This window comes from Hypanus sabinus, chromosome 1 (assembly GCF_030144855.1).
Source record: "Hypanus sabinus isolate sHypSab1 chromosome 1, sHypSab1.hap1, whole genome shotgun sequence".
NCBI lineage: Eukaryota > Metazoa > Chordata > Chondrichthyes > Myliobatiformes > Dasyatidae > Hypanus > Hypanus sabinus.
The window spans coordinates 162,550,580-162,577,731 of NC_082706.1; the positions used below are offsets into that span (position 1 = coordinate 162,550,580).

General features: G+C 39.5%; 1 protein-coding gene across 2 annotated transcripts in view; it reads right to left on the minus strand.

The window, feature by feature from the left end:
• Positions 1-27,152, minus strand: part of klhl14 (kelch-like family member 14) — a 150,372-nt gene that overhangs the window by 15,107 nt on the left and 108,113 nt on the right. Inside the window, exons 5-7 of one of the 2 annotated variants that reach the window (XM_059980148.1) lie at positions 25,111-25,189; positions 17,740-17,930; positions 6,723-6,881 (exon numbers count right to left, since the gene is read on the minus strand). In XM_059980148.1, coding sequence (XP_059836131.1) covers positions 6,723-6,881; positions 17,740-17,930; positions 25,111-25,189 — 429 coding nt within the window. Of the gene's footprint in view, positions 1-6,700; positions 6,882-17,739; positions 17,931-25,110; positions 25,190-27,152 lie in introns of both variants that reach the window. The other variant, XM_059980156.1, reaches the window with a different exon arrangement.

Consider the following 27,152-nt stretch of genomic DNA (forward strand, 5'->3'; position numbering starts at 1 on the left):
CAAATTTATCATGAGTGTGCTTTTGCAATATACTGGTTAGAAGATGGCAAATCAGCTGAGCTATAAACAAGAACATTTATTATACAAATTAAATACCATTTACTGCAGTGGTCTTCCCTACAAATTTATAAATTAAATGAAAATCTGACTATTTAATATAAACGGCAGTTGCAAGATTTATTGATTACATAAAAGCAGCTGCTCTTTTAATAACAGGGCCAATATTTAATCAAGTGGTTTTTGAAATTTAGAAATAACACAAGCAATCAGAACAGAACAATATATCAAAGACATTAAATAATACGAGGAGAATGACCTCAAAAACTATAATTTAATAGAAATAAAACGTAAAAAAATGAAAAATACGTGACAAATGAATGTTCTTAAATAATGTCAGTAAATTAAATAGGGCTGGCATAATGAAGTGATTTAAAGCAGAGAGTGAATAAACTCTAAACTATGCAGATTAACTTCACTATAAAATAATTAATCTGAAATACAGCAGCAGAGTAGGTGGGTATAGCTGTTTGACTGAAGCCCAGTGCTTGGCAAAAAATAGCAGAGATGACTTCAGACCAGTCCTTCCCATTCTTTAGCCATTTTGAGCATCAAGTGGACATCCATGTTTCATGCTCAATTTTGTGGTGTGCACCATGTCCATTTGCAATGTGCTAGGTAGGCAGGTCAGGACATCAGTCATTGTGAACATTGATCTAACCTCAGGATTGCTGTTTTGCAACTCATCGCTACACTACACTCCTTCGTCTGAGAATGGTGCAACAGGGTGAGCGCCATCCCTCATAAAAAGAATCATTCATTACTTCTACATTAGTTGTTGAATGATTCTTGCTGCTACTGTGTTTTCTGCTGTTTTAAGCATTATGCGTTGCACTTAAGTCCATCAGGAGTTATACAGAAGGCTCTGAAGAACTTTTTATTGCATTCAGGCTTCTATGCAGACTACTTACACCCAGAAATGCATACAAAAAGAAGGATTTTATGACAGTGGAACCTGAAAAAGTAGTGTGTTTATATTTTCAGAAGGCATGTGATATATAAAATTTTGGTGAACGGGAATAGTATTATGGGAAATGTGTTTGCAATGAGTAAGTGGGTCTTTCTCAAGCTGGAAGGATATGACCAGTGGAGTGCCCTAAGGTTTAGTTCTTGGCCATCATTTATTTATCATTAATAGTAATGATCTGCAGAATTTAAGATAACCAAATAAGAAGCATGAATGAGGCATTCAGCTTAAACATACAGTACGTCTCAGAGGTGGAACACCTGTGGCATTTCAGAATCAGGTTTTCAAGGGCTATCAAATTTGGACACTTAATCTTTTTAATCTGCAGTTAATGGAGACTCTGGGGTTGGCGGGTGAGATATTTTAACAGCTGAGAGTACTCAGCTTTGCATACAATAGTGGTTTAAATTCACAAAAGTACTTGGCAAAGAAAAACAATATGCAAACTCCTTGGTTCCCAAGTTCAAGCCGAGCATGGCAGGCAGGGATTGAGGAGGTCACATGAGACACAGATTGGTCATTAGGATATATTTTAGCAGCAGCATCATGGTTTAACCTAGGGTGTGTGGGCTTCCTGAGCTTGCAGAAACTAAAGCTTACTGAAAGCAGAGGAGCAGTGGATGAAAGCTGAACAGCTTAAAATGTAATCTCCCCACAAGCTCTGCAAGCTCCCAGCTGTTCTCCCAAGTGACAGTATTGATTCATTTCTTGACAAGCTTGGAGAAGTTTTTAAGAGAACGAGTGTTAACCTTATTCTCTATCTTCCTGCTTTTAGATATTTTCACTTGCCTACTGCAGCTCGTAGGTTCTTCACTGACAGTTAAAAAAAAATGCAGGTGACGCAACAACACGGTGGGACCAGAGGAACAGCTGACCAGGTGTACCACAGGACCAACTAACACGACAGAAGAGAGATCTGCATAATCTGCTCACAGCAGGCTCAGTTTGCTCACCTTGTCAGATCAGGTCTGGGCTCAGGAGGCTCAAACTATCACACTCAGTGGCGACTGAACTTGATCCAGACTTACTACTGGAACTTGGTGAGCATGTTTTGTCGGTGGCTGTCAAACTGATGTAGCGCTCAACCTCTACAAATAAGGATTATTTCAAAGTTCTTCATGAGAAACACCTTAGTCTGCACATATTGTTGTGTTTGCATTATTTTAGAGACAGGCCCTTCTTGCCCAGTGAGCCCGAGCTGCACAGTTACACCCATGTGACCGACTAACCTCTGAACCCGCATGTCTTTGAATTGTAGAAGGAAACCCATGTGGTCATGAGGAGTACATGCAAACTCCAAACTGAACCCAGATTCAAACAACTTCTCTGTCAATGTTGCAAAAACAAAGGAGCTGGTTGTGGACTACAGGAGGAATGGAGATAGGCTAACCCATATTGACATCAATGGATCTGGGGTTGAGAGGGTGAACAGCTTTAAGTTCCTTGGCATAAACATCACTGAGGACCTCACGTGGCCTGTACATACCAGCTGTGTGGTGATAAAAGCACAACAGCGCCTCTTTCACCTCAGACAGTCGAAGAGTTTGCTGAGGGCCCCCAAATCCTAAGAACTTTCTATAGGGGCACAATTGAGAGCATCCTGACTGGCTGCATCACTCTCTGGTATGGGAACTGTATTTCCCTCAATCGCAGGACTCTGCAGAGAGTGGTGTGGACAACCCAGCACATCTGTAGTTGTTAATTTCCCACTATACAGGACAGTTACAAAGACAGGTGATTAAAAAGGGCCCAAAGGATCAATGGGGACCCAAGTAGCCCCAACCACAAAGTGTTCCAGCTGCTACCATCTGGGAAATGATACCGCAGCATAAAAGCCAGAACCAACAGGCTCCGGGACAGCTTCTTCCACCAGGCCATCAGACTGATTAATTCAAGCTGATACAATTGTATTTCTATGTTATGTTGACTATCCTCTTGTACATAATATTTATTATAAATTACTATAAATTGCACATTGCACATTTAGACAGATATAACGTAAAGGTTTTTACTCCTCATGTATATGAAGGATGTAAATAATAAAGTCAATTCAACTCAACTCTGATACTGTAATAGCATTACTCCATCCACAAGGCTACTGGGTTGCCTGGGTTACACTGTATTAGGTAGATAACTAATATCTCGTTTGTGAACTCTGCTGCATGCACTAAATTTACCATGGATGATGCAAGCCCGAATGAGAGGAGGTTTGGCCTTGCTCTCTGGAGGGATAGTGCAGGGACATTATTTCAACACGTTCATCTCTTCACTACCACAGAGCTTGCATCCAAACATTCCTTCAGGCAGCACCTGAGATTCCAGTTGATTAATTGCCGCAGAGATAGGGCAGAACTGAAAATTTCCAGTGATGCTTCTGCTTCTGTACACATGATATCTAAGGCACGGTGTATAAACCCACGGATTTATCGAGCGTGTACCGGATGTGGGTGGAAAGCCTTTATTTTCTGATATCACATTCACAGAGCAACCTCTTCTGCTCCTGTTTACCTCATGCTGCCGCCTCGAGAGATGAGTGAAGGCCTTTTGGGAGAGTGACAGTATGAATTGCAATCTTGAAGCTAGGAATTTTTATGACTTTGGTTACACACATGATCAGTTTTCATCCTTACTAATATCCATTTCAGATGAATGCACATACTTACACCTCAAGATAGGCAGCATTTCAAGAAGGCAGCTCACTACTACTTTCTTAAGGGCAATTGGGATGAGCGATTCAATGCTGGCTCAGCCTGTGAGCCCACGATTATTATAATATTATAAAGTATAATAATCTCTGATGGCTCAATGACATAAGATTCTATCACAAAATAGGTAAGATCCCCATCTCTCCTTCAGAGGGTGTGTATTCTAATTTCCCAGCTATCTCTATAGCTTCCTTTTAAGTCAGTATTAATGGCTGATGGCTGGAGGACCACCTCAACCCCTCTGCTCCTCTCCAGTTTTCTGGAAGAAAGGAAAGGAAAGACTGGAGAATGAGAAGAATGCTGTAAGAGACAGGTGGATGGAAGAAGTGTGTATGTTCAAGCCAAGTATTAACGAAAGTCATGATCTTGAAAAAAGATGAGACTGCTGTCATAAAAGTTGCCCAGTCCTGATGAAGGGTCTCGGTCTGAAATATTGACCTTTTATTCTTTTCCACAGATACTGCCTGACCTGTTGAGTTAGTCAAGAATTTCATGTGTTACTCTGGATTTCCACCATCTGCAGGATCTCTTGTGTTTACACTCCACTGATGAAGATGTGATTAAGCTCCTATACAGAGACGGATATGTCCACATGCAAGATAATGTGGTGTGAGATCTGATGTGTTATAATAGAATTAAAAGGGCAGAGTAAGGAAATTAGATTTGCCTACATACGTGGGTACTTGTGCTGTTGCGCCCAGCTTCACTGATCTGGAGCACGGAATTGCGTTCTTGTTGCTGACTTTACAAGTACCTCTAGGCAAGCCTTCGCCATGTCAGATACAGGATTCTTTCTCCTATCGGTAGGGAATATGAGACCCCTGTATCCCATTGCTGCCTTCAATACAACATCTGGCAAAGCTTCAGTGAACCTAGGCGGGGGGCGGGGCAACTCACTTGTCCACTGTCCGTATATCCAGAACTCATCAAACGTAATGCTTGAACTGTACTTTTAAAAAACCAAAGTTGAAATTGATGCATGCCTGTTGTCATCGTGTCTGTTCTGCCTAATTGGTCAGAAAACCAGAACTAATGTAAATGGAGCAGCTGAGAAATGCTGCCTAGGATTAAAAAAAACAGGTGTCCTACCCACAAGAAAGACTCCTCAAACTATTCTCAATGCATTGCGAGATTAAAATCCACTCTCACAGCAATGCAGTTTCAAAACCAAAACATTCATTGAGCATGTAGTGTCCCCAGTACCACGGTCATGGACCTGGAATCATTGGAAAGCAGGTGAAAAAAATTGTTTCAGCAGCAAGTTCAATTAGGAAGTTATGTTGCAGCTTTATAAAAGTCTGCTTAGACTACAAGACCATAAGATATAGGAGCAGAATTAGGCCATGTAGCCCAATGAGTCGGTTCCGCTGTTTCATCATGATTATTCCATTTTCCCTCTCAGCCTCAATCTCCTGCCTGGTCCCTGACCAATCAAGAATCTATCAACCTCTGCCTCAATGTGGTTAGGCTACATCTGGAGTATTGCATTCAGTTCTGGTCACTCCATTATGGGAAGGGTATGGAGGCTCAGAATCTCTCTGGATTAGCCACATGCCATAAGGATCAGAAAACCAGAGTTGTTTTATCTGGAGTGAGTGAGGCCAAGAGGCGGTGATAGAGTACTTAGCTGGTTTCTATTTCCAGGGGTCAAAGTGTCTAATATGCATTTAAGGCGAGAACAGAGTGATCTAGGAATAATGGTGCATGGTTCCCTGAAGGTGGAATCTCATGTGGATAGGGTGGTGAAGAAAGCTTTTGGTATGCTGGCCATTATAAATCAGACCATTGAGTATAGGAGTTGGGATGTAATGTTAAAATTGTACAAGGCATTGGTAAGGCCGAATTTGGAGTATTGTGTACAGTTCTGGTCACCAAATTATAGGAAAGATATCAACAAAATAGAGAGAGTACAGAGAAGATTTACTAGAATGTTACCTGGGTTTCAGCACCTAAGTTACAGAGAAAGGTTGAACAAGTTAGGTCTTTATTCTTTGGAGCGTAGAAGGTTGAGGGGGGACTTGATAGAGGTATTTAAAATAATGAGGAGGATAGATCAAGTTGATGTGGATAGGCTTTTTCCATTGAGAGTAGGGGAGATTCAAACAAGAGGACATGACTTGAGAGTTAGGGGTCAAAAGTTTAAGGGTAACACAAGGGGGAATTTCTGTACTTAGAGAGTGGTAGCGGTGTGGAATGAGCTTCCAGTAGAAGTGGTAGAGGCAGGTTCGGTACTGTCATTTAAATTAAAATTGGATAGGTATATGGACAGGCAAGGAATAGAGGGTTATGGGCTGAGTGCGGGCCAGTGGGACTAGGTGAGTGTAAGCGTAGGCACGGACTAGAAGGGCCAAGATGGCTTGTTTCCGTGCTGTAATTGTTTAATGGTTATATGGAGAGGTGGAAAGTTCAAAGAAGATGTGTGGGACAAGATTTTTTTTATATACAGAGAGTGATGAGTGCCTGGAATGAGTTCCCAGGGCTGCGGGCAGAGGCAGGTACAACCAAAGCATTTGAGGGGCTCTTAGATAGACACATGTGTATACAGAGAATAGATGCATAGGGGCCATGTACAGGCAGAAGGAACAAGTTTAATTAGGCATCCTTAGTTGAGCACAACATGGGCTGAAGTGCCTGTTCCTGTGCTGTACTGTTCTATGCTCAATGTTTTAATGCATAAGTTGACAGGGAAATCATTACCTGGTAAAATCATGTTATTAAGCAGATGTTGATAATTGGCAAGTTATCCATGCAGTTTTTATATTTTAATGATCTAGTCAGAGCGAAACCCGATGAACGTATCCTGGCTTCATCCAATGGACAAGGGCAAATCTACAGCAAATCCATTGTAATGTAAATGCACTGATAGCAGCTTCAGGCTTAACACCTCCCTGTTTTTCTCCTAAACACAATATATAGTTGGGCTTCCAATAATGTGGCCCATCTCATATATAAAATCTTTATAATCCAGTACCTTCATCATCAGTAAAGCACACCTTTTAAATGGTTTCCCCCAATAGCGTACAGACGATCATTCACCACTGCCAGAACATGAATGGCCCGTTTGGTGTTCATGTCTTGTTTCCTGGCCCATACGTCCATGATTGGATCATAGCAGTACAGCCATGACACATATTCACCATTGTGAACGCCTCCTGCAAGCAATAATCAATCATCAATATTGGACAATATTTCACTTTACATATGATGTTTCCATTTTATTAAGAGACTGTACTTTGTCATTGAATACTAGAAATATGGAACATAGGTGTACAGTGATAGATAACCTGGAAATTATTGCAACTGATATTATATGAATGGCAAATGCTCACATCAAATTTCTTCCTCTGCTAATTTACCACAAGTGTTTTGTCAATTAAGAATGACAAGTTAATGTCTTGGTTAAGATAGTGGAGACAGTAATTTAATACAAGCTTTATGTGAGAGCACTGGGATTGATACTCTGACAAGAATATTCATTAAGGACAAAAGATAAATCTTTAACCACTTCATCATAATCTTTCATCAAGGAATTGCATAGGGTTTACCATCTAGTCTATGCTTTGGAGTTAATAATGTCTAAATTTGGCTCACCAAACAGTTCTGTACAAACCAGTTTAATTATTTCTGCAACCTCCTTTCAGCAAATGAAATAGTCATTGAGTGAGTGAATTATCTTATTTTTTCTAACATTCAAATGTCAGTTAACAAAAAATTAATTATTAACAAAAATGTTTATGATCATTATAATTCTAGTTAACAGCTTTTAAATTTGTGTAAGAAAATAATTAAAATAAGTACATGAATGTGTATGAACTTAATAGATTGAATTGACTGACTAAATAAATAATGAACGTAGAAGGACAGTTCTGTATTTTAGCTTTTGATTATAAATTTGCTGATTATAAATTTACAACTCGGATCAGTGCCTGAGATTGTTATGAATTAGATAGGTTGAAGATTATACCTCCTTGATTGCTTACAAGAAAATACCATAGCATAATTGGTTCACTGAATTGATTAAATATTAAATGTATATGCTTCTCATTTCCAATGTATTCAGATCTGATATAAGTTCAGTTTATGACCTGGCACTTTGGTGTTGGGTAGCACAATGACCTGACTCAAACAAGGTGAAGAATATTCAGAAATCAAATAGAAAATAAAAGATAGATGGCAGTATTAAATAAAAATATTTCATGGCTTTGCATAGAAAGGCATGTTTGAGGATTCAAAACAGAATCTTTTTGATTGTTGTGTGGAAATTAAATTACTAGAGTAGTAATTCAGGAACTGAGTTCAAATCATAGTAGCCATGGAATCTAAATCCAGGTTAATAATCTTTAAGTTAAAAAAAATCAATAGTAATGATGATCTCAGAACTACAAGACTGTTGCAAACTCCATTCAGTTCATTAATGTCCCTCAGAGAAGGAAATATGCCATCTTTACCTAATCTAGCCTAAGTATGAATCTAGACTAATACAAATATGATTAAATACCCTCTGAGTTGATCCAGTAATCTATATATTTCAAGTATAATTAAAAAACAGAATAAGTACTGGCCTTGGCAGTGACACCCAGACTCTGGAAAAGTGGATAAATAGAAAATAATGAAGAAACAGTAGAGGAGTTTGAGGTGCTCATTATACAACATTAGGCATCAAATGGAAAGCATGCCTATGCCACCAAATGAACCATCAAGTTTACAGACAACACCACAGTGATTGGATTAATTACAAAAGCAATGAAAGAGCAGACAGAGGTACAGAAACATCTTCTGCTAGATGGTAGGAGATTGAACATGATGAGTCCATTACGATTTTGTGAGCCCGCCATAGATATCGTGTAGATGGTTTCCATATCTGGTAGTTGTTGTCCCAATGATGTTTTGTGCTGTCACAATTACTCACTGAAGCGCTTTTTGGTCAATGTTGTTGCAGCTAGTGTACCATACTGTCATGTAGTAGACCACCTGTTCAATCTTGGACTATCCGGCAGGACATACAAAAACATCTCTGCATGGTTATCCAGACTGAAAAACAGAATTTTCCCCAGGGCTGTTGTGTAACTGAACATGGCCCCATTTTAGAGCTGTTTGTTTTTAATTCAGTTGTAACTTAGTTGTAAATCAGACATTATTTTTAAATTTAGTCATTATGTTTTTAGTAATTGAATCGCCAGAGTGCTGGTTTGCCCTGAATGGAGAAGCACTGTAATCTTGTTGTCCTCAGCAATGACGATAAACCTCTAATGAAGTAACTAGTTCTAGGCAAACAGGAGAAAAATGCATGAACTCATATCAGAGACTTGGGAACTCCTGTTATAAGTTGGGAAAATTGTCCTGTGGGTACTTTGGGTTCATAGTTCAGAGAAAAACCAAATTCCAAACACAAAAGTACTGAGGAGAAATTATGGGCAAGGAGAGTGTTCAGACACAAATTAAAGGGCAGTATAAAAGTAGATCCCAAATTAATGCATCTAAAGTAAAATCATGGAAGTCAAAGGCATAGCTGAAATGTTGTGTTTCTGTGATGCTTCAGCAATGCTTTTCATTACACTTGTGCTCAGATGTACTTGTGCAGATTCTCGAGCAATAAAACGATAATGTTCTTGTGAGAGTAAGTGTAGGAGATAAAGTATAAATGATAAAAATAGATGAAAAAAACACCATTAAAATGATTTTCCTTTTTCTCTTTGCCCTTAATGCTAATACTTATAGGATTTTCTTTTCAGCTATTTCATTCTGTAAAACATTTAATCACATGTTGTTTTCACACTGTCTCCACTATTCCTTCATTCCTTAAAAAGCACTAAGTTATATATTGATTCTATATTGCCTTAAGTAAAGTGGGGTAGTATTTTACCTCCACACAAAATTGGTCAGGTAAAACAATTATCACGTCACAGAACAAATTGCTGGAAAACTCAGTGGGTCAAACAGCATTTGTGGAGGCAGAGGGATGGTTAATATTTCAGGTTGAGACCCTGCTGCGGGATCTCCTACAAGATCTCTTCCCAAACTATTAATTATCCCTTCTCCTCCACTCATGTTGCTTAAGTTGCAAGGTTTCATCAGTTTGTTTTCGTCTCCATATCCCCCCACCTGCAGCCTCCCTTGTGTCTCCAATTCTCATATTACATGGCCAAAACTATTTTTGGGAGGGCAAAACTAACTATGTTTGGTGTGTGTTTCATTTCGATGCCACTGGGAAGTTTTGTGTTTCATATTAACAACAGTGGCATAGCAACCCTATTGCAGGTCGAAGGTCAGAGTTCAACTCCGATGCCCTCTGTAAGAAGTTGTACGTCCTTCCCGTGAGCATTGAGTTTCCTCCGGGTGCTCCAGTTTCCTCCCTTGTTCCAAAGACATACTGGTTAGTAGGTTAAATAATCAGTGTAAATTGTCCTCTGATTAGGCAAGGGTTAATGAGGTGGTTTGCTGGGTGGAGCAGTTCACACAGTTCCATAGTGCATCTCTAAATAAATCAAACAATCAAAAACAGCTGCAGCCTATTGGCAGAATATTCAAGTCCCCTGCCAAGCACAATAGCCAAGTGCGCCTGTGAGTGACAAATGATCTCAATGGGGTGAAGTTCTGTCTTACTATGGCTATTAATGCTTTGCTTGGTTATTATTGACCACTGAACAATAGATGGTATAAATGGATAACTTTTAGTTGCAGAACATCTATTTTTAGCTGAGAAAATAGTGGTCTGGCCGACAGTTGATTATTTCATTCAGAATCATATCCTCCTGCTGAGCACATTACAGTCCTAATTACACTATATAGTAGTATGTAATATGGGAGGGTTGTATCAATGTCAAGAAGCAGAAGGTCATTAGTATCTGGTTTAGAATCCTTGATCAGAGTAGATAGCTAGCAGGGTTGTGAGCCCATTTTGTGAACCCGGTTCTTCTTTGGCACGTTCATGAAGCTTTGATTGCATTTTATGTTTTAATTGAACATGCATAGTGATTTTTTAAAAAGTCAGTCAAAAACTGTCTTTCTTTTAATGGATGTTCCTTGAGCTGCTCTGTAATTTCAGAATTTTGGTTTGATTTCCTATTCTAACAATTTCTGTTAATCCCTTTTTTTCAACTAAATACTGGAAACAAAATCAATTGCGAAAGAGCAAGAGAATGATTCCAACTGGGTTGCCCTTGTAACGTGCCAGCATGGCTGAAGGCCTCCTGCTGCACTCTAACAAATGTACGATTGCATGATTTTTTGTGATTGATGGGTTTCTTTTTGCAGTGCCAAGTCTGAATTGCTCATTTACTGTTGCCCAGGCAAAAGGGAATGCAATTTACTATAACATTCAAAACATTGGTCTGTCCAGTATATGAGAACTCTGATTTTCATCCCTGCTGACAGTGAGGTATTCTGCCCCTTTCCAATAGCTTTCTCCCACAAAATGCAGTAGGGAACATTTGAGTAGCTGCAACATTAATCTATATCTTATCTTCTAGAAATCAACCGTTCTCAGATTTAAACTGCTCCACCAACAGTTATTACACCTTCAGCTGTTAATGCTCAAAGCTCAAAATTTCCTTCCTAAACCATGTAGCTTTTGGTTCCATTTCCTTCAAGATGACAACATCAAATAAGATAATGAAAGGGAAACTTCATTTGATTAACTTATTGGAGTTTATTGAAGAGGTAATATATGTTGTAGATGAAGGGAAACATTAGCCACAGGGTGGCTGATGTGTGGAATTTGTTGCAGGCAGTCATTTAAGGCAGAGACTGGCAGATTCTTGATTTGTAAGGGAGTTAAGGTTTACAGGGAGTTGTGAGAATGGCAGTCAGAAGGAAAATCAGCTACAATGGAATGCAAGTTCAGGTTTGATGGGCTGAATGGCCTAATTCTGCAGCTATGTCTTATGGGCTTATGGTAAGGAGAGAAGTTTAGCTGATGAACAGGAAACTAATGGCTGTCATGAATGGGTATTTTTCTAGTTGGCAAGAGAAATGAGCAGATGCTGAAAAGCGAAACAGCAAATGACTGAAGAGCCGAGTGAATGGTTGTGAAATATGCTGTTGACTAAAGAGCAAGTAGGAAAGTAAGTTTTCAAGAAGCTATAGGGAAGCAGCAAAGGGTTAAGGGAGCACACGAGGATATGGGAAATGGAGTCTAAAGCAGGAAAATGTGAAACTGTTCATTTGGCAGGAAAAATAAGAAAAGGCACATTATCTAAATGATAAGAGATTGCAGAGATCTGAGCTGCAGAGGATGTTCCAGTTTATGATTCACAAAAAATCTGCCGAGCTCTTCTGGCAAATAAGGAGGAAAGATAATAGAATGTTATTGTTTACTGACTGGAGAATTGAGTTCAAAAATAGGGAGATTATGCTTTAGATATAATGGGTGTTGGTGAGACCTGGTGAGATCTGGGGTGCTTTGGATAGCACTGGTCTCCTTTGTTGAAAGCAGTTCAGCAAGTGTTTATTAGGCTACCAAATGGCATACGTGAGTTGTCTGTGAAGGAGATGTTTGAGATGATTCCTTCTATCTGTTGGAGTTTAAAATACTGAGTGGTGATTTAACCGAAACATGTAAGATCCTGAGGAGTCTTAACAAACTAGATGTGGAGATCCACAGAGGTTTCTCGCATCGACACCCCAACTTTTCTTCCCCAATAATATGATGGTGAAGTCTTCAGCAGCTTTTTGATGACCCTTTCATATCCTCTATGTTAATTAATCCCATCAATTGCTTCAGAACCCACTTTCCTTAATTTTTAAGTTCTTCTTCTACCTTGCTCTAATCACCTCCCACCACTACCAACTCCTTCCCAGTTCAAACTACTCCCCTCCCAATCTCAACTCCAGCCCTTTTCAACCCTTGAATTCTGTCCCTGCACCATGCCATCTGAGTTTGCCTTACCTGGAGGAGAAGTGGTCAAGGGAGAGGGTGGACGAAAGAGAGGTAAATAAAACAATGAAGGGTGTGGGTAAGGTAGACTGCAGGAAACCCTTTCCCTTAGCAGGAGTAGAAAAAAAAAACTGGAGGACATAGAATCAGGGTAAGGGTTTAGAGGTTTAGAAGGTGTCTTGGAGGGACCTTGTTGACACAGATTGAGGTAAGTACCTGAAATATTCTGCCTGAGAGAGTTATGTAAGTAGGCACCATTTAAAAAGAGTCTAGATAAGCACTTGAATCACACAGGCATAGAAGACTATGAGCCAAATGTTAGAAGGTAGGGATAACTCAAATGAGTGTTCACTGGTTGGTGTGGACACGGTGGGCCAGGTGTCCTTTTCAATGCTGCATGGCCCATTTCCATGCTATATGATGCTATGATTCAGCTCCTGCCTATGTTTCTTCCCGACTCCCAGTGCTTTTTTTCTACAGCTCTGCCTCACCCAACACATCTCCTACTGCACGGCTTCCAAAGTTGCTGATTCTAATGCAAATAATTTATAACATGTTGAGCATTTTAGAACATCATACAACCTCACACTAAACTGTCCTGTACCCCCTCATGCAATAGATTTAAAGATTTGAAGTGTTAACTATATTTGTCTTTCCAGAGCCTGATTTGCTGTGTATTTTCATCACCTTGTGTTTTATTTCAGATTTCCAACTTCCGTAGTGTTTACCTTTTATATTCTTCCCCATTTTATTTTTCCCTTTGTGTTTTATGTTTTACTGTTTGATTGAACTTCTCGTTACTTGGTGTGTTATTAATTGATTTTAAATAAATTTATTTTACTGGATGAATGAGCTATACTAGTTCAGCCCATACCAAAAATATTTCTTGCAATTCAGCTTGATTGTACTGTAATCTTGCTTATGGAATTTGCTTATGGAATAGTGAAATTCACTATCAGTTGTACTCTCTTGATTACTCCAAATTCCTTTGAACTGGAATGGTAGAAGTATTTAAGGCATCACAATCAAAGTTCAGAAGTTCAAAGTAAATGTATTATCAATGTACATGTATGTCACCATATATAAGCCTGAGATTTATTTTATTGTGGTGATCATAGTAAGAACAGGAAACACAATAGAATCAGTGAAAGACCACACCTATCAGGGTGGACAACCAACAAAACAAAAACTATCTGTGCAAACGCAAAGAGAAAGAGAAAAAAGAAATAATAATACTAACAATAAATAAATAAGCAATAAATTTAGAGAAGTTGAGATGAATAGTGCTTAAATCTGAGCTCAGTTCTGTGGGAATAGTTCAGTGATGGAATGAGTGAAGTTGAGTGAAATTATCTCTCTGATTCAAGGCCCTGATTGTTGTGGGGTAATACTGGAACTGTTCCTGAACCTGGCGGTGTGGGTCCTGAGGCTACTGTATCTTCTTTCTGATAGCTGCAGTGAGAAGAGAGCCTGGCCTGGATGGTGGAGTCCTTGATGATGCATGCTACTGTCCTACAACAGTGCTCCTTATAGATATGCTTAATGGTGAGGTGGGCTTATACCCATATCCACTATTTTTTGTAGGCTTTTCTGTACAAGGGCGTTGGTGTTTCTATACCAAGCTGTGATGCAGCCAGTCAGTACACTCTCCACCACACATCTATAGAAGATTGTCAAAAGTTTTAGATGACATGTTGAATCTTCATAAACTTCTAGGAAGGTAGAAACATTGCAGTACTTTCTTTGTAATGGCATTCACATGCTGGACCCAGCACAGATCCTCTGAAATTATAAAACTGAGAAATTTAAAGTTCCACCACTGATCCCCCGATGAGGACTGGCTCATGGACCACTGGTTTCATCCTCCTGAAGTCAATAATCAGCTCCTGGGTCTTGCTGACACTGAGTGAGAGGTTCTTGTTGTGGCACCACTCAACCAGATTTTCAACCTCCTTCCTAAATCCACATTTGTCACCACTCTTGGCAATAGTGTCATCAGTGAACTTGAATATGGCATTGGAGCAGTGTTCAGCCTCCCTCACAGTCTTAAGTATTAAGTGAGTAGAACAGGGGGCTGAGCACTGAGGAGATATTGCTGCCAATCTGAAGTGACTGGGGAAGGAACGGACAAACTTGCTTTCAGAGATCGTCAGAATTGAACTCTGTACTCTGATGCCCAAACTGTAATAGCATCGCGCTAAATGCTAAGCTACTACATGTTACACACTGTAAGGTTTCACTGCTAACATAATGGCCTCTCTGTAATGTTTCACTGCTAATGTAATGGTTTCTCTGTAGCAGCAGTGTTTGGGTTATGACTAGAGATAACTGAGCATGTTAGCAATGAGTGGGATGTTGCCCTTTCTTGTGTGTCTGGGAGCACGGATTTTGCGGTCTTTTGTCAGGGAAAGATGAAGAGAGAGGACGCAAATAGAGAGAGTTGGTAGACCACTGGATGGAGTGGTCTGAGGAGTGAGGGTAAAAGGGTCCGAGGGTCGGCTACACTCAGAGAAGGACAATGGAAACAAACAGCCGACACTGTGAGCTCCAATGTTTGCACATTTAGATTGTTCCATGAGAATGGTCACTTTTCTTCTTTTTGTTTCTTTACTAACCATATAGTCAAACAAAGAATTATAAAGCTCAATCATTCAATCGCATATTGTGTACTGTTTGTTATTTCATGGTATTGATTTGTAATGGGGAAAACATCGCACAGCATCCACACAAACGAGATTTCTTAAGTTCGGCCGGACTGGGGTGGGCTATCATCCCCTAGGTTAAGCCACTAGCCAAACCGAAGGTTACATACAGATGGATGTTCAGTAGAGATGACCGCACCTAAAGATATGACTTAGTGGTACTTCTGAAAGGCAGAGCCAAAATGTCTAATAGTACTTCACCCTGCTAACATACCTCACCATCATAATAATACTGCTATTGACTGATTCACCAACAAATGATAAATTTGCAGAAGCTGTCCAGGATTCTGGATTAAATTGTTAGTGGTAACTGTTATGTACATATAGTAACAGTAACAGGCTTAGTGATGGAAATGTTCTTTTAAGTTGATTTTTCTTTAGAATATGACCATAAGACCATAAAACATAGAAGCAAAATTATGCCATTTGGCCCATCAAGTCTTTTCCAGCATTTCATCATGGCTGATCCATTTTCCCTCTCAACCCCATTCTCCTGTCTTCTCCCTGTAACCTTTCATGCCCTGACTAATCAATAACATATCACCTTAAATGACCTGGCCTCCACAGCCTATGGCAACAAATTCCACAGATTCACTACTCTCTGACTAAAGAAATTCCTCCTCATCTCCTTTCTAAGTGGACGTCCCTCTATTCTCAGGCTGTGCTCTCTGGTCCTCACTCTTCTATGTCCAAATTATGTGTTCAGTTCAATGCCAGATGATCCATTCACAAGCAAAACAAAACCTGCAGATGCTGGAAATCCAAGTAACACACACAGAATGCTGGAGGAATACCGAAGGCCAGGCAGCATTGTAGAAAAGAGTATAGTTGATATTTCAAGCTGAGACCTTTCATCAGGACTAGAGAAAGAAGGATGACAAGTCAGAGAGGAAATAGAAACACAAGGTGAAAGGTGAAGCTGGGAGAGGGAGGGGTGAAGTAAAGAGCTGGGAAATTGATTGGTGAAAGAGATACAGGGATGAAGAAGGGAAAATCTAATAGGAGAGGACAGAAAGAAAAGGAGGAGGAGCTCCAGAGGGAGGTGATGGGCCAATAAGGAGATAAGATGAGAGAAAGAAAAAGGAATAAGGAATGGTGAAGGGGGGGGGGTTATTACTGAAAGTTCAAGAAATTGATTTTCATACCATCAGGTTGGAGGCTACCCAGATGGAGTATAAGGTATTGCTCCTCCAACCTGAGTGTGTCGTCATCATGACAGTAGATCCATTCTAGTCTGATTCTTCCACGATTTCAGTATCACATTTATATTCAATTATATTGATACGCCTGGAGTCAGATATAAACCTGTGTTGATAAGGATGGCAGATTTCTTTCCTTAAAGGGCATAATGGATAGGTATTTACAGGAGCCCAATTATTCTGTTGTTATCATCACTATTGTGGGCATCATCACTAATATGTGCCTTCTTTTAATCTCGGGTTATTAATTGTATTTAAATTGCACAAATGCCATGATGGAATTTGAATTTGGTGCTGTAAATCCAGTCACGGTGTAACCAATGTCTTACTATCGTTTGTTGTAGTGCTTACCAGAAATCGGGCAGACAAGCTTTCTCATTGTTTATGAGGAACAATGATGAGCACAGTGACTATCACAGCACAACAGCAGAAGAGATTCTTGTGAAAGAATGTCACATCAAATCAGTATACTTAGTGCAAAAATAAACAGAAAATATGAAGAATATTCAAGTGTCTATATAGAGAAAATGAGGGCTAACATCTCGGGCCCATTGCATTCCAACAGTTCTGCTGAGCATTACCAGCTCTTTCTGCTTTCATTTCAGCTTTTTGGCCATTGCAGCTTTTTTTGTTTTTCACTTCAAATCTTATCTTTATTGGCGGATGAAGGAACTACTTCATTTTTACTGATTCTTGAAGTTTGCTTTCCTGATCAGGTATTTCATAGTTAGGATTGAAGGTCATAGGGTGTGTAGCTTGGGGGAAAATGTTTTTCCAGGCATTTATGACTCACTAATGATCCCTAACATATGTGTCTGATAGGAGATTCTCTCAAGATAAAGCATGGATTTACACTATGGAGCCAAGCTATCTGGAACCGGCTCTAGGAAAAAGTTCCTTTTAATAACTTTCTCAACTTTTGTAGTGGGTAAGTGTAATTGCAATTGTCTTTTTTAGGCACAAAGTAAAGTTAAATTATTTATAGGATGGATTTGAAGAAAAAAAGAACTTAAATATAACATAAGCAATCTTTGAAAATGCAAAGCCACACTGGTGAAACTAAATGAAGCAGTCTTTTTAACAGATTATGTTAGATTGCACCAATTTTGTTCTCAGAAAAAGTAAAATAAAATGAAGCAAATCAATATTGTAATACAATTCTTTTCATTTAAACACCAATCAGAAGGAAGCACATTACTTTATTGATAATTGCAGTGATATATTATGAAGGTACCTGAAATGTAAATCTTCCCATTGTGCACTGCACCAGCGTGAGCTGCCAGAGGCTGGGGCAGGGAGGACAGGTAGCACCATTCATTGGTTTCCAGATTGTAACATTCAACACTTGACAAATAACCAGTCTCATTCCTTCCACCAATTACATACAGATGTTTATCCAGAAGGCAGGCGTAGAAGCTGGCTCGCCTGCAATAGAATTAGACGTTAGATTACAAGAAGAGTTTATACGAATAGACGTTACAAAGACCACTTTTTGACAGCACATCACAAATTTGCACATTTTGCTGCCAAATTCACGTACTGCTCATTTGCAATGGTACGCATAGATAATGTATTTGAAAAACCTGACGAGTGGGCCAGTTACATGCCAATTACAGGATCGTTACCGACTGAAGACCTGAATGGCATTTAAGAGTATTCATTAATTGTCCACAAGAATTTAGATCAACGCAATATTGGATAGGAAACCAAGAATTCAATGTTTTATATTAACATTGTGCAGTAAAAGAGTAATTTATTTACCTTCTAGCTGAACAAAAATAACTTGACATTTACTATTTTGACAATTCTGTATTGCCGGTAATCTGCTTAGGGGATGTACAATGCATGATGCAACTAGAATTCTAAATATTCCAATACATTAGTGGGGATTTGATGGATTGGGGATCATCTCTCAAGATAGCCAGTCACTCCTTGTAGTGTTCACCAAAATCTTTATTCTCTCACTTTGGCAATCTGAGATCACTGCCTGTTTCAAGCAGGCTTCAATTATACCAGTGCCTAAGAAGAAGGTGGTAACCTGTCTCAGTGACTATCGTCCAGTAGCACTAACATCCACAATGATAAAGTGCTTTGAAAGTTTGGTGATGAAACATATCAACTGCCTGGGAAGTGACTTGGATCCGCTCCAATCTGCCTACCAGCACAACACGTCCATAGCAGATGCCAGTTCATTGGCTCTTCACTCATCCCTGAAACATCTGGACAGTGAAGATGCATACATTAGGATGCATTTTATCAACCACAGCTTGGCATTCTATACTATCATCCCCTCAAAACTAATCAATAAGCTTCAAGACCTTGGCCTCAATACCTCCTTGTGCAACTGGATCCTCGATTTCCTCACTTACAGACCCCAGTCAGTTCAAATTGGCAAAAATGTTTCCTCCATATCTGCATTAGCACAGGTACACTACAAGGCCATGTACTTAGCCCCGTTTACACTTGTAACTGTGAGGTAAAGCACAGCTCCAATGCCATATTTAGGTTTGCTGTTTTGGGCTGAATCAAATGTGGGATGAATCAGCATATAGGATGGAGATTGAAAACCTGGGTAAGGGGTGCCACAATAACCTCTTACTCAATGTCAGATGGAGGAAACCAGAGGTCCATGAGCCCTTTCTCATCAGAGGATCAGAGGTGGAGAGGGCCAACAACTTCAAGTTTTTTGGTGTTATAATTTCAGAGGACCTGTCCTGGGCCTGGCAAGTAAGTACAATTATGAAGAAAGAACAACAGTCTCTTTACTTCCTGAGGGGTTTGCAATGATACGGCATGAAGCTTTGACAAACTTCTATAGATGTGTGGTGGAAAGAATATTGACTGATTGCATCATGGCCTGGTTTGGCAACACCAACGCCCTTAAACGAAAAATGAAGCAAAAAGTAGTGGTAGGGGATATGACCCAGTTCATCACAGGAAATCCCTCCCCACCACTGAGCACATCTAAATGGAGCATTGCCGGGGGAAAGCAGCATCCATCATTAGGGTCCCCCACCAACCAGCCGTACTCTCTTCTTGCTGCTGCCATCAGGAACAAGATACAGGAGCCTCATGACTTACACTACCAGGTTTAGAAACAGTTCTTACCCTCAACCATCAGGCTCTGAACTAGTAAAGTAACTTCACACAACTTCACTTGCCCCATCACTTAAATATCTCCGCAACCTGTGGACTCACTTTCAAGGACTCTTCATCTCATGTTCTTGATACTTATATTTATATTTAGATTATATTTATACATCTTATTATTATTATTTCTTTTTTCTTTCTTTTTATATGTGCACAGCTGGTTGCCTTTGAACCCTGGTTGTCTGCCTGTTGATGTGGTCTTTCATTGATTCTATTATAGTTATTGGATTTAACGAGTATGCCTGCAAGAAAATAAATCCCAGGGTTGTATGTAGTGACAAATATGTACTTAGATAACAACTTTATTTTGAATTTTGACCTTTGAGCTTTATGATTGTGACAGTTGGACTGGCAGAATTACTGTACGGTAGATTTTATTGATTTATTTATTTACGGATAAAACATGCACCCTTCCAGCCCTTCTCGTTGTACTGCCAAGTACCCATTGATTTAACCTTAGCCTATTCATGTGACAATTTACAATGACTTATTAACCTACTAACCGGTACATCTTAGGACCATGGGAAGAAACCGGAATACCTGGAGGAAATCTATTCATTCCTCGAGGTGGATGCACAAACTCCTTAGAGAGTATGCTGGGATTGAACGCCATAAGTTGATGCCTCGAGGTGTAATGGTGTCACACCTAATGCTATGCTATCATGGCACCCAGCTGCCCCACTTTATTTTTGGTCACCCGTGTTAAAAGTTTATCCTGCTATACCACAGAGATATACAATAATCATGTGAGAAGCTTAACAAGATGTAACTCAGTTCTTCAGAGAAAAAAATCCTGAAGGATGACCATTTTAAGGTTTTTAAGATAATGAAAGGGACTGAAAGGGTAACTCTATGGTAAATGTTTCCATTAATGTGATAGGCCAAAACAAGAGGACTTAAATATGGATTAGCTACTAATTCCATTTAGGAATTTCCACCCACTGGTTTAATTAGGCAATTATGTTACAGGGAGAAGGCAGGAGAATGAGATTGAGGTGGATAATAAATCAGCCATATTGGAATGGCAGAGCAGATTCAATGAACCAAATGGCCAAATTCTGCTCCTGCCGAAGGGTTTCAGCCCGAAACACCGACTGTACTTTTGTCCATAGATACTGCTTGGCCTGCTCAGTTTCTCCAGCATTTTGTGTGTGTTGCTCGGATTTCTGGCAGCTGCAGATTTTCTCTTGTTTGTCAATGAGCTAAATGGCCTAATTCTCTCCCTATACCTTATGGTCTTATGTTTTACCTAGCAAGTAACAAAGGGAGTAACAAAGTAAAAAAGGGAGCATGCTAATGTAAGTATCTTAGGTACATTGGATATGCTGAAGGAAAAACTAGATATGCATGCCTACAGGATTAAATGAAGGAAGGAAGCTTGTGTAGCTGTTAAATGCTGGCACTGACCATTAGGGATGAATGGCCTGTTATGCTGCAGATTAATGAAGTATTGTCGTTGCTATCGTCCATCAAATGGGTACTCCTTTAAGTAGATTTCAGGTCTTTTAAAACATTAACTTCTCCATGCTGAGATTTGTTGGGATAAAATATATATTCCCTGGTAACAGAGTTGTGATGTGTGATTAAAACTTGGCCATTATAGTGGTGATAGGATTTGAATTTTTTAATATGATTTTTGTATATAGCCCACATTATTTAATTGCATTGATCTGCAGAGAGCACGATAGCAGCAGCAACCTATGGCATCTAAATGACCTGCAACTCTTAACTCAGGAGGTAAAAAAAATACTATGACCTGTCAGAGTGAAAACGTGCTGATCATGAAGGAGAACAGGCCTCTAGATTTAGAAAGCTGTACTGAGGGTCTCAGAGGAACTGATGTAAAGAGCAGAGCTGGTCTCTCCTCATACAAATCTACTGGAGTTCCTCGAAGAAGTATCAAGCAGGGCAGACAAAGGAGAGGTGGTGAATGTCATTTACTTGAATTTTCAGAAGGCATTTGATAAGGTGCCACACATGCGGCTGCTTAACAAGATAAAATCCCACAGTGTTACAGGAAAGCTGCTGGTATGGATAGAGGAATGGCTGACAGGCAGACGGCAGAAAGTGGGAATGAAAAGGGCCTTTTCTAGTTGGCTGCCAGTGACTAGTGGTTTTCCTCAGGGTTCAGTATTAAGACCACTACTTTTTACATAGTTTGTCAGTGATTTGGATAATGGACTTAATGGCTTTCTGGCAAAGTTTGCAGATGATACGATGTTAGGTGGAGGGGTAGGTAATGCTGAGGAAGCAATGCGATTGCAGCAGGACTTAGACAAATTGGAAGAATAGGCAGAAAATGGCAGATGGAATACAGTGTTGGGAAATGTATGAGAATGCATTTTGGTAAAAGGAACAATAGTGCGGACTATTATTTAAGTGGGGAGAAGGCTCAAGCAGCAGAGTTGCAGAGGGACTTAGGAGTCCTCATGCAAGACTCTCGGGTTAATTTACAGGTTGAGCCTGTGGTAGAGAAGGCAAATGCAATGTTGGCATTTATTTCAAGGGAAAAGCAAGGAGATAATGTTGAGCCTTTATAAGACACTAGTCAGGCCACACCTGGAGTATTTTCAACCATTTGGGCCCCAAGTCACAGAAATGATGTGTTGTCAATGCAGAGTCCATTGGAGTTTCATGAGGATCATTCTGGGAATGAAAGGGTTAACATATGAAGAGTATTTGGCAGCTTTGAGCCTGAACTCACAGAATTTAGAAGGATCTGTGGGGATCTCATTGAAACCTATCAGATGTTGAAAGGACTAGATGGGGTGGATGTGGAGAGGATGTTTCCTCTGATATCCAGAACTAGAGGGCACAGCCTCAAAATTGAGGGGCAACCTTTTAGAACAGAGATAAGGAAGAACTTTTTTAGCCATAGGGTAGTGAAACTGTGGAATGCTCTGCCAGACTGCAGTGGAGGCCAACTCCATGGGTATATTTATGGCAGAAGTTGATAGTTTCCTGATTGGTCAGGACAGTAAAATATATGGTGAGAAGGGAGGTGTATGGGGGTTGAGTGGGATCCAGGATCAGCCATGACAGAATGACAGAGTACACTTGATGGGCTGAATGGCCTAATTCTACTTTTATGTCTTATGGTCTTATGATAAGAAGTTTTTTGTGGCAGAAGAGCTCTCATTTTGTGAATACATGCACATTCTGCAATCAAAAGTCATAAACTATGTTATCAACAGTAGCTGCTATCATCTGATAGCCATCCATGACTGTCTATGATTGTGTAACTTCATACAGCCACAAATGAAGGTGTAATGTCTGCTGTTTGGCCACCAGGTATTGACCCACATGCTGTACTAAGACCACAGTCTGCCTGCAAAGCGAGAGAATCATTTCTTTTCCAGTTCACTTATATAGCAATTTTTATTTAGCCTTTATAACAACTGCAGACATCCTCATGGACTTGGACCTTATATTAGAGAATGTGATATGATTAGGTCATGTTAATTTGATAAGTGTTGGAATAGGCTGGTAATTTTTCTATGATTATATAATTCTATATACATTTCAGTGGCCATCTACTGATAAACTAATGATTCACTCCATTGAATGACTGTGGAGATAGCATGGTCTTCTCTAAGGGATGAATTACTTCCAATATCATGTACCTGCCATTGGAACTAAGTAACCAATGTACTCAAGCTAGGTATTCTTCAATCACTGGTGAGAATATTCTACCTCTTAAATGGAACCCGAATAGACAATTCAATATTAATGTCTGAGATTCCTTCAACTCCATTTTACACAACCATGCAGGAAAAGAATTTGGTCAAAAATAAGGTGGTTGCCAAGATAAGTGTTCTTAGAAAGAAGGGCTTGCATTCCTGGAAAATATTTCATTGAGCAAAAATTTCATGAATTGGAAAGGCAGAGTGAAATACCATATGTTAGAGTGAAAACAAAGTGGGGGGATACAATAATTCTGTGCTTATGACCTTCAGGTGAAAAATATGCACCTTAACAGTCAACAATGTGATAGGATTTCATATACTTAAGATTTTTTTTTAATAATGAACAATGTGCAGATATTAAAACTCTAAAATTAAAAAAACAGAAGATGTTGGAAATGAGGCAATTGCTATGGAAAACACAGTACTTACCTGTAACAAAACTGGCCATTTCTAATATTGACTCATATTTTCTCCTTTTATTCTTTCCTGGCCTATTAAGCAATGTCTTGCAGGCCTGTTATCAGCGACACATAATGCAAGCAAAGCATAATCTGCCCTTATCTGCCACTGACTGCCACATTAATTCATTTGTTCTTCACAACCATACACCTACACCTGGTTCCAGCATTGTCTGCTGTTTTATATGAATTTTTATTTATTTTAAAGATTCAGAATATGGGAGTAGAACCTTCCATGCAGCCTTATAAGTCACTGTGGAGGCTGCTCAGAGAGTTCTGTGAACAGTTTTGGTCTCTGAATGTAAGGAAGGATACAGCTGCACTAAAGGCAATTCTGATTAGCCTCAGTAGGTTGATTCCTGACATGAAGGGTTTGATAAATACAGAGACTGAGTAGGGTGGGCCTACATTCTTTGGAGTTTAGAAGAATGGTAAGGGGGCTTGATAGGATGAGTGCTGAGTGGATGTTTTTCTTTCCCCTATAGGGAGTATCTAAAACCATTGAGCAAAGGCTTGAAATTAAGATTGAAGATGAAGATGAAGATGCATTTCTTCTATAGCCTATGATGTCAATGAGGAAGAAATTGGGCATTCTGTGACTTGGGACAATGTTAGGAATAATGTCAGGCTTGCAAAATAACCAGAGCTTGAAGTGTCCATTCCAGCTTCATGATGGGCATAATTTTACTGGAAATAATCACTAGTAGGATTGGCTATGGTTTACATTTATTTAGAGTTAAAGTTGTAGAAAAATACACTATTATAGACCCTTTGCTCTTCAGTGCCCTACCGTTCACTGTGTAACACCTACCCTGGATAGTCCCACCGAAATGCAACAACTCTCATTGACTGCATTAAATTCCATCTGCTATTTTCCAGCTGGTCCAGATCCCAGTGCTAGCTTTGATAGTCTTCCTCACTGTTCACTACACCCCCAGTCTTGGTGTCATCCACAAATTTGCTCATCGAGTTAACCACATTATCATCCAGATCATTGATATAGATGACAAACAACAATGGACCCAGCACTGATCCCTGTGGCACTCCACTAGTCAGTGGAGTGACTCCAGTCAGAGAGACCACTCTCTGGCTTCTCCTGCAAAACCAATGTCTAATCTAATTTACTAACTCATCTTCATTGCCAAGGGACCGGGCGTTCTTGACCAATCTCCCATTCAGGTCCTTACTGAAGTCCGTGTAGACACCATCTATTGCCTTTACATGTAATTTGTTCATAGAAAAATACTGATACAAATGAATCTAATTTCTAGCCTCTAGCACTATGTTAAAGAATTAAATGTAAAATTTTACCTTTCTTGCATAGGGGGAAGTTGTATCCAGCTGTTAAATCTAGGATCATATCGGCTGACGAAATTAGTACTATGTTTCCCTGTTTTAAAGAAAGAAATCAGTGATTTAAATATGTTCCAAAACTAAATACTGTTTTCCTAAAGTTCTCACAGAAATGTAAATGGAATAAAGTTTATTTTTTGTAATATGCATATCAAAGGCTCATTGGTTTCCCGGAAATTAGTAAAAAGGTCAAAAATGCTCTAAGTGTTCCAGATATGACAGAATGATTTGGAGCCATAGAGTCATAAAGCAATACAGCAAGGATACAGGCCCTTCAGCCCACTATGTCCATGCTGACCACCTAGTTAGTACCTATTTTGTATGTTCGACCTATATTCCTCTAGGCCCCTCCACTCCATGCACCTATCCAAGTGCTTCTTAAATTACCCTATCCTGCCTGCTTCAACCATTTCATCTGACAGCTCATTCCATATACTCACCACTGTGAACAAGTTGACTCTCAGGTCCCTTTTAAGTCTTTCACTTCTCATATTAAATCTATGCCCCCGATTTGGACTTCCCTAGACTATGGAAAAGACTGTTACTATCCATCTTACCTATGCTGCATAATTTCAAACATTTCCACACGATACCCCTCATTCTCCTACGGACCTAGCTTGGTCAACCTTGCCCTGTAACTGAGGCCCACTAGACTTACGTCCTTATAAATCTGTTCTGCACTCTTCTCATTTTAACCACATCTTTCCGATCTATGATAGGGTGAAATCCAGAAGTACTCCGTGCCAAAACTGTACAGCGTACTTCTTGATTTTAAAAGCAATTTTGTGCAATACGTTACATTAACATTAATGTCCATTCTTAAGAAAAATCTAAATTGCGAGCAACAATAATGACTCAGATTTATAAATCCATAATTAATTCATAGACACATGCTTTTACTTACTGAACAAACAGCAGTCCAAAGCTGATTGTTTCCATTCTATGTCACAATTGATTAAAGATGTAGTTTGTTGTCAGATGAATGCAAGGTCAGTGTAACCATTTCACCTTTGAGTCCTTATGATTGACAACCAATCTTCTTTGCCTCTGCTGGGTAGTTCTCTATCCAAGTACTGCAAGTTTAAAAATCCTTTGACTTTTAAACCAGCAAGCACTCAGGACATGATTTATTCTAACCTGAATAGCCTGAAGATTTCAACCTGTGAAGTAAAGTTTCTGGAATGTTCATATCTACATTTATATTGTACACCTGGAGGCTTTAAGAAGCAGTGCTGTCTTCCCTCCTGCAACATGCCCAATAAGGAATGTTGCAGGAGGGAGGAAAGCACAGCTTTTAATTGTAAAGACTGCTCTTATATAAACATTGAACTAGAGACTTCAAAGTGAACACAGATCGGCGAGAGAATGAGACTGGAGAAATAATTCTGTTAAACCAGAAATGACATGGGAGTTAATTTCTTTTTACATTAATCTTTATGATGGAAGATACCATGAACACATTAATAGTAAAAAATACAGGTGATGAAGCAAATCCCATCAGGGTCACTGGAGCATTACTATTATGCAAACTAACAGGGATTCAGGTTGGTTGGTGTCTTGGACTTGAAGGTTTGCATCAAAAGTTCCTGAAAGCAATGGTTACCAAGGTAATCGATGCATTGGATGCTATTTGGGTTTTCCATATTTCTTTTGGCTCTAGAGAGGATTCAAAAATTCACAAGAGTGGAAGGCAGAATGTGGGTAACTGTAAACTGGAAAACCTCACATCTATTATTGGAAAAATGTTAGAATCAGCTCTTGGGAGATAAAACCAGAATGCATGATAAAGCATCATCAGCATAATTTCATGAAGGGGAGATCATGTCTGACACATTTGACGAAATATTAGCCAGAGTGGTTAGGGGTAAACCATGCAGTGGTTAAGTACTTATTTACCAAGAGCTCATGATACTGGAAATAACATACTTGCAAAGATATGGGATTATCTAATTAACAGGGTGTAACAAGTAGGGACAGTAACTGTCACTTTCAGCTTCATA